This window comes from Pelmatolapia mariae, linkage group LG15 (genome assembly GCF_036321145.2).
Source record: "Pelmatolapia mariae isolate MD_Pm_ZW linkage group LG15, Pm_UMD_F_2, whole genome shotgun sequence".
Taxonomy (NCBI): Eukaryota; Metazoa; Chordata; class Actinopteri; order Cichliformes; family Cichlidae; genus Pelmatolapia; species Pelmatolapia mariae.
This window is the reverse complement of record NC_086240.1, coordinates 39,465,972-39,480,412: the sequence shown is the minus strand read 5'-3', so window position 1 is coordinate 39,480,412 and position 14,441 is coordinate 39,465,972. Positions and strand designations below refer to the sequence as shown.

The window sequence follows — 14,441 nt, the reverse complement described above, 5'->3', positions numbered from 1 at the left end:
TTTAAATAGATTAGCAATTTTAAAATGGCCCCTCAGAAAAAGATCTAAAAACAGCCCTGTCTTCATAACATTCCTCACAGGAAAGTTTGCACAGTTCCTATTAAACTAATCTGGGAAGGTCAGGTGTGAGGCCTTTTAGGAAATACTATGAAATGACTCTATAGTCTGTTCAATAGACATATCTTTAAAACTTACGTGTACTACTTAGCAAGAAAATCAGAAAAACTGTAAAATTATATCAAAGTTTCAGATAATCAGAACAAAATTTAGTTTCTAACTACAGGGATTTAAAAACAATGTGCTGCACAATCCAGGTGAACAGAAATGATCAGATGTAAAATTCATTCCAAGAATTATAACTTTATTAGGACTCGTTCTCTTTCACTTTGGTCACCACACGTATGGTAGATGCAGAATGTCAGTGTATTTGATATCAAACAGCCAAAATCTAGTTAACATCCATGTTCTGAAGGATAAGTAAATATGGTTTTAGTTGGAGTCAGTATCACCAGCTGCAGCTCAAAATGCATGATTTGGTTCCTTGGCATCACCACACATGCAGTGATAGTTGACTGGGGGTGAGACTAATGAAGTTCACAGAGAACGGGAGCTTTTCGTTGCATTTAAAAAAAAAAAAAATGCTCCAGACGTACAATCATCAGTGGTGCACAGATGCTACTTGAGAACCAAACCACACACCGTACCAGGAGATTCTCAGAGCTGCATAGGCTGGAGACAATAAGGCTCGGGTTGTTTGAAAAGGAGAGATGAAAAAAGCAAATTAGAATTAAACCACTATGTTAAGTATTCTGTCAAAAGTAAAAGGAAATGTAGCATGAAGAAAAAAAATTCACAGAAACTAGAAAAAGAATCAGGTTTCCCAATTAACATGAGCTGGGGAAAAACCACTAAATACCCTTCTGACACAAGAGGCAACTCCAAATATAACATTTAAAAAAAGAAGAAAACTAAAAACAAAGTTGGCTAAGTTTGTCTAATCAGTGTTTTGCAAAAAAACCAAAAGCCTCAAAAAGGGTTTTCCTAGTGTTCAAGACAGCACGAGCATTGCATTTACATTAATTTATAAAGTGAACATGCTGCACAAAGTATATAAAAAGAAAACAGGCAATCCCACCATTTAAAACGAAAGAAAAAAAAAAGATCAACTCCGCCTAAACTCTGTAGGCTTGTATCCTGGGATCAACTCCAGCATTTCAATACAGACATTGTACATTTGACTATAATTTTAATCTTGCATTCAGAACTGATACTGTATGTTACAATATGGGAGTAGGTGGACAAAAACACTTTAGATCAGCATAAATTAACAAGTGAACAGTCTATTGGAACTATAAAGCTCTCACAGTATTGTCTGTAGATTTAAAAGCGTCTCCAAACCCTTGCGGGTTCAACAGACTGAACATTTCAATTCTCTCTACATCTTCTGACACGTATACGTCTCACTCATGTACACTTTCCCTCCATAAATGACAACCTTTATTTTTATTCTGAGCCATAAAAATCAAAGGTTTGACAATGATGCCATTGTGGAATTGAGTGTCAGCATAAAGGGCGGTGTTGGTTAAAATCCACCCCCCCACCCCACATCCTGATAAACCACTGAGTCTACCAGAGACCAGGATCATAGCCTCAGTTTGACTTTGAGTACAAACCCGGTTTCCATGAAAATAATCCCCTTTAATGTGACGTAAACACAGTATATATTCAGGGTTCTTCCTTTTTTTCTCTTTTTTTAAATTCCCCCCATATCATCCAGTATTTATTTTTTAACAAATCAAAGTGAAGTCAGACAGTTGCACTTTTAACACAGTTAGATTCAGCAATGAAGACTGAGATTGGCGATCCATTGGCAAAACGGTTACAGCGTCGGAGGTTTCAGCCCGTACTTCCTCGCCACTTCTGTCTGCGCGTAGGCGGCGTCACATAACGAGTATAAGTGGGCCATCTCCATCTCTGACTTCGCTAGGTTAATTGCTTTGTTGAACATCTCGATCGCCTTGTCAAGATTGCCCCTGTGAAAAGAAAACACTCCAGTTATACCAAACACTTGAAAAATGTGTAGATTTGATCATTTTTACCACCACAGGAATTTTTTCCCAGGGACTATGTGTTTCCATAGCAGTCATCAGAGTTTTAAGTTCTTGGAGGCATCATCTTACTCCCAAAAGAGTCCCATTATGGGACTCTTTTGGGAGTAAGACAACTAAGCCGAGTGTGGAGCTGCAGCTTCACACTCGGCTGTGAACTGCTGCAGTGCGAGGTGGAGGCCACTACCTGCTAAAGCCAACAGAACCACATCATCTAAGAAAAGCAGAGATGAGATTCTGAGACCGCCCAAGCGGAAGCCTTCCTTCACTTGGCTACACCTAGAAATTCTGTCCATAAGATCATGAACAGAATCAGTGACAAAGGGCAGTCGTGGTAGAGTAACACCCACCAAGAATGAGTTCGACTTATTGTCGGCTAAGCATACCGAGCTCTTGCAACGACTGTATAAAGATCGAATGGCTCCTAGCAACGGGCCAGACGCCCCACGACAGGCACCAAACACCTTGCGACCACAGCTCAGTACAGCAGCTTCAGCATTGGAGGCGCTCCCGATACGCTGAACTGTTGTTTAGGCGAGTGCAGATGACAGTCAGCACCCGTTCCCTGAGCCAAAGGTGCAGGGGGAAAAAAAAAAAAAAAAAAAAAAAAAACAAACACTCTTGTCAATCGGGAAAAGCCCCAATTTACAGGCAGCAAGTTGAGGGAATACTAAGATACCCACCCCAGCCCACAGCCTCTCACCACAGGCAAGTCTAGATTGAGACAGAGTCAAGCCCCTCTCCAGGAGACTGGTTACAAGATTACAATATTTCCTATTCCTCCTTTTCCTAACATTAACAAGGGCTCATCCAGACCCAGGAACCTGTCACACCTGAAGTAAGAATCAGATCCTTAAACATGATGTTTGTAACACTTCAACCAGCCTGTTCAAAATGGTACAAATATATTTCTTTAGGGGCAACACAAAAGCATAAAGCGCAGCAGCTGACTGACTTTCTCTCACTTAGTGTTTTATAAAGAAGAAAAATGCACACTATGTGACTCCTTGAAACATCTTGACAGAAATACCAGCACGCTACCATGTTTATCTTTGTACAAGTGAAAACATTACAAAGCAGCAGAGGAATCCTCCCTGGGAAAAAACACTCAGACACTGTGTGACTCACCTTTGAACTTCAATGGTTCCCATGGTTTCATAGGCAAAGTCACATTTGTTGTCGATCTCAATTGCCTTACTGATGAGGTCGAGACCCAAGTCGAGATCCTGTTTCCACTGAAGCTGCAACAAACTGGAGAGCAAACAACATGTCACATTTACACAAACAAATCAGAGATATTATATGGATCAATATAGCCACGTAACAGGGGAGAAACCCTTACCCCTTGTGGACATATGTTGTAGCATTGTCTGGTTCCAGTTCAATACACTTGTCGTACATTTCATCGGCTTTTCCAAATTGCTGCTGATCAGTCAAAGCCTGAGAAGTACACAGGAGGACTGGTAAAAACGTGCCAGCCAGGCATGAAAGCGACACTTTTCCCCATCCCAACAGGATTATAATGCTTTCACAAAAATTACTAAAAATAAATCAGTGCACATATTAACCACATTTCCAAGCAAATCTGGGAAATGGAAAGGATTTATGGGTATTTTGAATACATATCATGAGGAGTTGGCCAAATCAAGATAAGCAGTTTTGTTACAATAAGGTATCACAGAAAAAGAGAAGACTGCAAATAAGTATTAAAACAGAACAGAAACACATGGTATTTCTATTTCATGTTTTAATGTAACACTGCAGTCTCCTGTAGTCACATTTTGTTTATATCCATCTCCATCCGAGCATACCTGAGCGTAGAGAGCGTAGCCCTCTGCACATTTTGGAAACCTCCGGATAACATCTTCAAAGCCATCCATGGCTGTCTGTATTTGTGAAATATTACTTCCAGTATATGCTTGTCTGTACTGAAGGACAGAAGAGTCAAATGAAAATGATAAAAGGCACAAATAATAATCACCATATGATCATATAATGAATAGAAATAATTAAACATTTAAGGCAAAATCAGGCAGTTACAGACAGCAGGAACTGGGACGGTCAGACCATTAAGAGGAAACTGAAAGTGATCAGTGAAAAGTGGGATATGCTTGAGGACCAGAGAGCAGGTTTTTCAGGCTTTATCTCAAACATGACTTGTATCCAAACTTTCAAAGACTTCTGGCATATCTTCCAGGTCTCCTCATACCGTTAGCCATTCCTGCTATTTTGGAAAAGTTACCCTAAAATTCTCTCTTCTATTGTGACTTTATATCAGTGCTCCCCAACCTTTTTTGCCCCACGGACAGTTTAATGCCAGACAATATTTTCATAGACCGGCCTTTAAGCGGTCGCGGATAAATACAACAAATTAAGATGATACGATAATAATACTACAATAACAATATAATAATAAACGCGACTTCACTGTGTAATAGTGTAACTTTATTAGCAGCGTCCTCCTAAAACGCGCCAACAACATTGAGAGTAACATCCTCCTCTTTGCCCCTTAATGCACTCTGGTCGCTATGGTAATATGTAAATATTTCTTTCAAAATAAGACAACTACAACATGAGAAAAGACCTAGGGAAACCGGGTTAACGATAAAACCCCTGAAAACCATAAATTTCACACCCGAGCCTCAACTCTCACGGTTCGGTACCAAGCGACCAGGCCACGGACCGGTGGTTGGGGACCGCTGCTTTATAATATTATATACATACTACTGTTAAAGATAAAATATGTAGATTACTCAGACACACCATCTAAAGGCTTAAGGAACCCTGCACTGCCTTGTTTTCCCTTTTATTTTGTCACCATCACTTTGGGACTGTAAGGTGACCTGTGAAGTTTGTATGTGTGGAGTTCTGCCTACACCGTGCTGGTGTGTGCAGGTTCTGAATCAGTGCTGATGTGGACTGATCTTTCCAACAATCTTACCTTCTGTGATTTTTGAATATTTTCAGATAGTGGTTGAACCTGTGCATTGTTACATATGAAGAGCCGCACTGCTTTTAAATTTGCCTTTAGCTGGTTACTTACAAGGGCAAAGCACTTCTGTGCCTGCGCCAGAGCAGAGTCAGGCCTGAGCAGGATGCACTGATCAAAGTCTACCACTGCCTCATCCACCTGGTCCAGCAGGATCTTCAGCTGAGAGAGAATACATGCATAACTGGATGTTAGCAGTTGTTATCATACACCAAATCAAAAAGCAGGTTACCAGTTTACCCTCACTCGTACCTGGCCCCTGTGATGATACACATCAGGGTTCCGCGTGTCGATCTCTGCGGCCATGTTGAAATCCTGTGTAGAGAGCATTGGCTGCTGCTGCTGCATGTACATGCTTCCACGCTTGATCAACGCATTGGCCCTCAGCTGTAAAGTTCAGATAAGAGTACAGAATGCTTTTTAAGACTCCTGTAAAGAAATGGTTTTTGGAGCTTACAAATTATGTGATCCTAAAAACGAGCATGCTCCCAAAGTCACAACTTGGTAAGCCTATTCATCTTCTGGCTAAAACCTAGTTTGTCAGGCAAAATTCTGCAAGAAGTACAAGAAAATTACCCGAGACCTTTATTTGACTTTTTAGTCTATCAAATAAACAACCAAAATACCCCAAATAATAAATCGTCTGTACCTTCACGTTGGCGTCCTGCATGTTGATGACCCGATCCAGGTCAGGCTGAGCAGCAGTAGAGTTTCCAATCAGAAGGTAGAAGGTGGCGCGCAGCAGCAGCGCCTCAGCGGTGTATCTTCCTCCTGACTCAATCTCCTTGGTGCATTCGCTGATGATTTTGTCATAATTTTCCTCCTCCATGTACTGTTTTGCCTTCAGGTACCCAGAGCTAAGCATATAGGAAAAACTATTACCTAGAGAAGTGTCTCCTAATGAGCACACACCACCAGTTTTTACATTAGCATACCATGACAACTTTAGTCTAATTAAGCCCACCTGCTTTCGTTAGTCTAAATACGCGCGACAACATGCAGGTTAGATTTTAATTATTCTTCTTGCCATAAATAAACACAGGGCTACAGATTCTTTACATTGTTCTGTAACAACAGAAACCGTAGGTTATGAAAAAAGTTTGGATTAAGAAGATATGCCAACCTCTCTGAGACCTCTGCTGCCTCGCCCTCCTTATCCTTGTCTTCGTCTTTCTTCTCCCCCTTCTGCAGAGGCTGGGAGATTATGTCATCAGTGAAGGAGCTAAAGTACGACTTGATGAACTGAGGCGAAGGCATCATTGGCTCACGGTTCTGCATTAAAATGTTTTTTGGAAAAAGAAAAAAAAAAGTTCAATGTGAAGATAAAGGCAAAGAAAACTGAAAGTGTCTGAAAGTGAACAAACACCTTGTACTTCTCTTTGGCCTTCTCTTTCCCAAGCTGCTTTAGCACCTTGTCTGCTAGCAGCATGCTCTGTTGGTTCTGGAAGGCCTCGAGAATACACACCGCTGTGACATCTGGAGATCACAGGAGAAAACTGTCAATGAGAGTTGCACCTCAAAAGTTAAACTTGGAACAAACATTTTTATAAAAACATCTCACCCTCTAGACACTCCTTCCTGTTTTCTAGTCTCTCCAGAGCTTTAGCCCTCCTGAACAGAGCCTTCACATAGCGTGGATTCAGCTCGACAGCCTTACTGCAATCCTGTACCACCTCTGTCCACTTCATCTGAAATCAAAGGTTCAGTTTAGTTTTAATTTGAAACATCCCTGCTGTGTCTCAATGAGAGGTCACTTTAACCTCTCACTGAGACAAAATGAGATACTTTGTGTGGTAAATCCTCAAACATAAAAGAGGAAAGTTAAGATTCAAACACAATCTGGTCCAAAGAACACGAACCATTTGCTTCTGCAGGAGCCGACAGAAACCACAGTTTGTTTCATTTAGCATGCCATCAGGGTGTGAGAACAGCAGGATGTTTTAACATACACTAAAGCCATTTTAAGTCCAAAAGAGTGCCTTACCCAACCAGCTTAACCTAGTGAACATCTCTGGGGACAATATCTAACTGAGAACAGTAATAACACTTAAACTGAGGTAGCTGGAGCTCAGTGTACACATTATGCTTCTGGAAATGTGCCTTTAATTATTTTTAAACTCTACAACAACTTCTGCATAGTTTACAGGATGTTGTGCCAACCTGCTGTTCGTAGGCTGCAGCTCTGTTCTGGTAAAACGTTGACAAATCCGACTTCTGCTCTGTGGGGCACAGAGCAATGGCCTCTGTGTAGCACTGTATGGCGTTTTCATACTTTCCAGCTTTGAAGTACTTGTTGCCTTTGTTCTTCGATGCTTGGGCTCGATCCAAAGGACTCTAAATGAAAAAACAAAGAGAGAGAAAGAGAATAATTATTGATTTGTCCAATAAACTGGAAATGTGACCAAGGAAACAAAAAAAATTATGACAACTACGCAACAACTGACCGACAGTCTGAGGTTTGTCGAACAAATTGGTGAGCTGCTGCAGTAATTATTGACACCAAGGGCACACTGAATGCACAAATGCTTTTTCCCCCACTCTACATAACACCAGCATACAACCAAAAACTTTAAGTACATGCAATTAATTTCACCCAAAACCTCAGTAGCATGCAGAGTCTTGGTAATTTCACTCTGGATGCTTCCTTTAGCTAGAATAAATACAGAACTCTTATCTACACTTTTACACTGTGTAGAGAGCAATTAGTGTGATCATTTTAGAGGCCTTTGGAAAGGCACAGTAGGTCCTGTGCCATGTCTTGAGCCACTCATAATTTCTTAATATTATACTGGGAAATATGTGGCAGTAAAGTATGTAAGGCAAAAACAGAGTTTGTAAAGTTTGTACGAAAGTTAATATTTAGTATGACCACAAAAAGGACATCAGGGTTGATTATACACATAACCAGGAATGGCTTACAGGCATACTTAACAGAAATATGTGCATTTTTTGGTTATTTACGTCTATTTCATAATCAAAAATGAATTTCTCGCTCAAGTAAATAAATCCTAGTTTACATAAAGTACTTATGTTTTATTAAGATCCTGGTGATTTTCCTGAACTAAGAACAGAAACGTCTGTATCTACCCAATAAAACGTTGGTCTTTCATCCATTTCAGTTAGAATTGTCCTACCCATGTGTATCACACCGTTTTAACATAATGTAAAAACTTTAGTAAGACGTACATGTAACAGAAAGTAAACCGGAAATGTTTAACATTTATTTAAAACGCACTGGCTTTACCTTTTTTGCCTGCTGCATCACATTAAAGTTCATTACACTGTTTAGCAAATACAGCCCATCACTGAGGACATGCATGACAGTGGAGAGTAAATGAGGTGACAGTCACCTTTGGCTGCTACACTGCCTCCACCTAAAACAGACTCGAACCATCCCCGCCCAACGTCACTTTCTGGGAAAGCAGCCTTAGCCAGCTAAACATTACAGTTACAAAACTCAAACCTCCTTTCGGGTAAATATTATTATCATGCGGTTGATGTCTATTTTACCGCTCAGCATCGGGAATTTTGGCGTCAGATATGGACGTTTTTCAAGTCTTTTGACGCAAACATTTGCAGCCAGGCATGTTGACCTAGCTACTGTTAGCTTGAGTGCTAGCTCGCTAACGATTAGCATAAGCTAATCTGGCTCCAGTGGACCGGCTGCTGCCGGCCTTGCACTGCGGAGGTAGAGCAGCTGCTTAGAGGCGGTAACGTCCGATGTCCTTGACTGTATTTTTATGGCAATGACACGGTTAGTCAGAAGAGTGTACCCACTGCACGGACACCCATCATGCTAATGTGGTAAGAGTGAAATGAGGGCGGCAGAAGCGTTACCATGTTCTCCTGCTCTCGGCCGGATCGAGATTCGCCGTCCTGGCCCTGCACGGGGCTGGCGCTGCCTTCAGGTGTTTTCCGCTCCCCGGTCCCCTTCTTTTCCTTCGTCCTGCTGCGGTTCCATAGGTAGACCGCCCCGACTCCGAGCACTATGGGAGCCCCCACTAACAGGGCCAGCTGCCACCGGGGTAGTCCAGTCCCAGACTGCGGCTCGACTGGCTTTGAAGCAGCCATGATGTACAAGTGAGCAATAGTTAGCCAGCCAGCAGCACCACCTCCTGCATACAGCGTGACCGAGCTCCGCTTCTTCTTCCCGTGCTCCGCGAGGTCACGGACACCAAGGAATCATGGGATACTAAGAGAAGGGGAACCCACGGGGCTGAGTGTAGTTGCAGTCTTACAGTGACGATTTGTAGTCCAAACGTCTCCAGACCACCAGCTACCGCCTTTCCAGTCAGTTTGTAGACTAGGGCCCTGTTTCAGAAAGCCGGTTTAGAAAACTCAGAGTTAAAAATGATACTCAGGGTTGAGTAACCCCGAACTGTCCAACTCGGAATATTCGGTTTCAGAAAGGCTGATAACAATTAGTTCAATCAACCCGGAGTTGCTTTAACCCCAAGTTAAGCGCGCGCATAAAGCCCTGATTAGTGGAGCACAGATTAAGCGAGTCACCATGGAGACGGAGGGAAAGAAGGCGCGGTCAATGTATTTTACAGCGCTTGAGGCCGAAATTCTGATGGCAGCATATGCCGATAACATGCAAATTTTCCGGAAAAAAAGTAACACAGCCTCAGCTGCAAAAGAAAGGGAGCATGCATGGCAAAACATAGCCGACAGAGTCAATGCGTGAGTGTTAATTTAAACATTGATCTAGGGATTTCCACCCATTTAACACGTTATTTTATTATATTTCATTTTATTTTTTATTTTATACATTTTATTTTGTGATGTGATGTGAGCGCAGGTGCAACCCAACAGGCCCCAAACGTTCCTGGCAGCAAGTAAAAATGAAATATAAAAATATAGTCCAAACAGGTGTAATTGTATTATGAGCCATAGTGCTTGGTCTGTTTGTCCTATGTAAATCAATTGCAGTTAGAGGCTACATTATTTTTCTTTCTGTAAGCACTTATTGAAATTATCTGAGCACATTACAAGTACATATTTGCTTACTCAGTATGCTCAAATGTGACCCGTTATAGCCAACAGAAAAAAAGCGGAGGCCCGAAAAACAGGTGGGGGTCCTCCACCACCACCACTCACAGAGGCTGAGCAGTTGGCCCCAGCCAAAACAGTGGGCGCCCTGTGGCTGAAGGCATCTCTGCGGGGACATCCTCTGAGTCAATAACCCCGCAAGACACAAGTGCCTACATAAGAGGTTAATTACTATACTCCATTACTTTAATGAAATAATTTGTTAGTTTGAAATGCTACAGGGAACTATGTACCTGTACATTAATGCTGTGGAAAGACTTCCTGTTCACATAGTCTCCTTCATTTACTGAAGGAGCAATGATTGGAATGTGAGTGCCATCTATACAGCCAATCACGCCTGGGAACCCTGAAAATAAATGTAAAATTTAAGTAGTAGTTCAAGTATCACCACATCATGAATTAGGTTTTGTTCATCCTGATACCTGCAATTTTGTGGAATCCCTCTTTGATAAATCGTGTGGGTCTATGACCGGGGAACACCGCAAACGAGTACAGGAGACGTTTCAGTGCAACTGTCACATTCCTGACTGCCCGACAGACGGTAGCCTTGGAAACGTGCTCAGCGTCACCAGTATTATACAGAAAGCTCCCGTTTGCAAAAAAACGAAGTGCAATACAAATAATATGTACAGAACTGAGAGAATGTCCGCGATGTGTCACATGAGCAATATAAGGCCTGAGGATGTTATTCAAATAAATTATAGATTGTGCTGACAAACGGTAACGTTCACACAGAAAATCATCAGGGAATGATAAAATGTCCAAACGCGCTCTAATCACTCTCTCCCGGCGGAGAGCTCTGCGGAGAATTTGGGCTTCAACATCTACTGGCTCTTCAAGGAAGGGGCACGCCATGTCTGACACTTCCTACAGTCAGGTTTCCGACAAAGAGGCGGAGAAAGTCAGGGTTAGTTGAAGTAAACCTGCTAGGGGGCAGGTTAGCTTCACGGAGTGTGTCGTCATAGTAACTCACTCAGAATTAATCTAAACTCGCTTTGTGAAACCGAAAACCCAGAGTTTTCGTTAACTCAGGGTGTACTTACTCAGAGTTTGCACTAAACCGGCTTTCTGAAACAGGGCCCAGAACAGAGAGGTTTGTTGTGAACCACTGACCACATGGACCAAGCACTTTGTTGACTGATATTACAGCGACGCCTGCTATATTATTAAGACTTCATAAACATTATTATCAACAGTGATGGCTACGCTACACTTTAGCTATCAGCGAGGGAGCTAATGTAAATAGCAGCAGTGTTACTTGTCAGTGATTACAGTCTGGGAGCATTTTTTTTTTTTTTTAAAAGTGTGTCGTCTGGAAGAGAAAACACGCACGTCTCTCAGTTCCGGTGCCCGTCTGATACCCTGTCTGGGCCTTTTGGACCCTCACTGATGAGGTATTTTTCCTCATTGAGAAGACATGTAGAGTTGTGGGCTGTGGATCAATGTGTAGTCTAGAGATCCGGTCTCCCGGTGTTATTATCTCATTGCTGAGATGTCCAGAAGCAGTCAGCTTGGATGTTTTGTGAGAGGAAGCCAGTGTTAGAGGATGTATCACAGCAGGCAGCAGTACCCTGCTGACTGTTTTAAATGTTTTGAAATCTGATTGATATTTAATAGGGGTTTTGTGCCCTTCTGTTGTGTACTGTGGTGAAGTGTGCACAGCAGTTCAGCAGTTCAACAGCAGGGCCCTGTTTCAGAAAGCCGGTTTAGTGCAAACTCTGAGTAAGTATACCCTGAGTTAACGAAAACTCTGGGTTTTCGGTTTCACAAAGCGAGTTTAGATTAATTCTGAGTGAGTTACTATGACGACACACTCCGTGAAGCTAACCTGCCCCCTAGCAGGTTAGCAGTGACCGCGCCTTCTTTCCCTCCGTCTCCATGGTGACTCGCTTAACCTGTGCTCCACTAATCAGGGCTTTATGTATCCTCGTGCGCACGCTTAACTTGGGGTTAAAGCAACTCCGGGTTGATTGAACTAATTGTTATCAGCCTTTCTGAAACCGAATATTCCGAGTTGGACAGTTCGGGGTTACTCAACCCTGAGTATCATTTTTAACTCTGAGTTTTCTAAACCCGCTTTCTGAAACAGACCCCAGCAGTAGGAGCGACCCAAATAACTTTATTGTTCTGTGTATGGACTTACGCTACAAGTAACACACACACACCCACAGACAGTATGACATGTGTGTCAGAGTACTTTGCTTCTCTGAAGTTCCTTCAATCCCTTTAAATTTGTTCCCGGTATACAATTCCTGAAATCCAGACTGGTGTTTTTGGAACATGTTTCCCCTACACCAGTCTAGTTTGATTTCTTTTTTAAATAAGCACATCAGTACACGCATTTGTACTGATAGGGATTGTTATTACAGATTCAAAGCTTATTTAAGGAAGTCATTCTGTAATTGTTTAAATCTGAAACTTTTTTTTTTAAGATTTAAATTTGGAGGTGCATTATAATGCGCTGCCCCACTGGGGCTTCAATTGCCTTTGTAGCATGACATCAGCACCACTGTAGTGGAGCAAAAAACCTGCATTTATTACCTTTTAGCATCATCAAAGACTCATTTTGAGAGAAAAACTTTATTATTTAAAATTAGAATTAGCATTTGTTTCTGTGCATTTAGTTGTAAAGAACATTGACTATTCAAACAAAGACTTTGCTATCAGTCACTATCCATGTGAGAGTATCATTTAAAACTTTTTGGCCCTCTATTATCAAGAGTTTCTTGAGTTTTGTAGAGAAGCCTTCTTTAACCCCTTTTATGATACTTGAGACTCTGTTCTTTGCCACGTCAGTGTAAATGGCTGAGCTCTTTTAAGCTTTACCGTGTATTTGTCAACAGTCTCTGTAATCCCGCTCACAGGTCACAGAGATCAGAATTAAGGAGCTCATCATGACGAGTGGATCAGACAACTTTTACCATGAATGGCAGAGACTAATCCGGTATAATATTGCTGTAAGTTTCCAAAATATATTTTTGGAAGCTTAAATAAGGTTGTACAGTGTGGATGAGCATGGCCACCCTTCCATTGTTTAAGTAAATCTGCCAGAAAGTAACTGCTCAGCCATCTGTGGTGTGAGTGTGTGTGTTTACATGTACACTTCAATGGCTAGTGTGATATAATGCCGTGATGCATTTTTTGTAATCAATGTTTTAATGTCTCATTTTGTTTTTAAAATCAAGCCCTCAGTCCTTGTTTTTATCGTTTCTGAGCTGCAGGCAAAGCTAATTGTGTCTAAAACAATCTTGTTTATGTACAAACTAACAAATCTGACCTCCTCAGAAAGAAACGCTCTTTGTAAGCAGAGCGTTTGAGCTCTAGAGGGCACCACTGTAGAGCCGGTGCTTGGGCTTGATAATGGCAGATGGAAGATAATCAGCTGTTAAACTATAGCTGTGTTATATCTCTAAGTAGTCTTCAGGAATAGTTCTTGGGGCTTCTTGAAGGAAATTCAAAGCTCTTCTTTGGATTTTGCTGCCTTTTATTCTGCTCTCTGCCAAGATCCCACACTGCTTCAGTAATGTTGAGGTCCAGACTCTGTAGAGATGAATCCATGACTGATAGTTTTGCTTTGTGTGTTTTTCTGCATTAGAAGTGTGTTTGAAATAATTGTCATGCTTAAAAAAGAAGACTCCACTATGTTTTACTGTTACTGTTGTACCGCTCTCCTAATCTCTTCCTTACATATTAACGATCATTCAAACCAAGCAGTTAACATCTTTTGTTGATTTTTAGTCAAGTTTATGTGCAGTTTGACATACCTTGGCCTTTTCTCCGTTTCCCTTCCACTCAGATCATTTCTGATGAGACTACAGTAAACAGTGAAAATGGCTCAACTGAAAGGCCAGATGCATCTCTCAGGTCCTGTCTGAATCTGGACCTCAGATCTGGCTTGTTTTCTATTGCTTAAAGACATGACTTTCAGATACTGTTCATCTGCTATAAATACATTTTTATATACTGCCACTTCTTTTTAAGATAATAGTTCCTTCATATCTGCCTTCATGTCGGTAATTTTCATCAATGAGAATCAATGAGTTAAAAACGTATTTCAAAAGACCTGCAGAAAGCCTGAGGTAAAATATCACAATAAGGAGGTGGCGGTCGTCGGGGTTTGGCAGACAAAATATGGTCATTGCAGTGGTGCATTGGTACAACTTTTAAACGTGATCAATTTTAAACTTGTGACACATCTTTTCACTTATATAGGCTGTTTTAATCAATTTAATCACTTTGATGTTTTACTTTAAGTGAACAAAAATGAATTATTAGTCTGATAATCAAGCCTT

The 14,441-nt window shown here is 41.4% G+C and overlaps 1 protein-coding gene across 1 annotated transcript; it reads right to left on the bottom strand.

Moving 5' to 3' along the window:
* Positions 1–344: 344 nt before the first annotated feature.
* tomm70a (translocase of outer mitochondrial membrane 70 homolog A (S. cerevisiae)) lies at positions 345–9,301 on the bottom strand. The gene is made up of 12 exons (XM_063495604.1): positions 8,935–9,301; positions 7,258–7,431; positions 6,659–6,785; positions 6,464–6,573; positions 6,221–6,369; positions 5,747–5,954; positions 5,350–5,484; positions 5,152–5,259; positions 3,920–4,036; positions 3,451–3,548; positions 3,237–3,359; positions 345–2,033 (listed from the first exon to the last, which is right to left on the bottom strand). Exons 1-12 carry the CDS (start codon positions 9,166–9,168, stop codon positions 1,880–1,882), a joined length of 1,737 nt encoding a protein of 578 aa, XP_063351674.1. The 5' UTR covers positions 9,169–9,301; the 3' UTR covers positions 345–1,879.
* Between the last annotated feature and the right edge of the window lie 5,140 nt (positions 9,302–14,441).

Bases quoted from the DNA above. Each gene is read 5' to 3' on its own strand.
- tomm70a (XM_063495604.1), bottom strand. From the start codon at position 9,168: ATGGCTGCTTCAAAGCCAGTCGAGCCGCAGTCTGGGACTGGACTACCC. The intron at 7,432-8,934 runs GTAACGCTTCTG...TTTTTCATTTAG, and splicing joins GCCGAGAGCAGGAGAACATG to AGTCCTTTGGATCGAGCCCA. The intron at 6,574-6,658 runs GTGAGATGTTTT...TGTGATCTCCAG, and splicing joins CAGGAAGGAGTGTCTAGAGG to ATGTCACAGCGGTGTGTATT.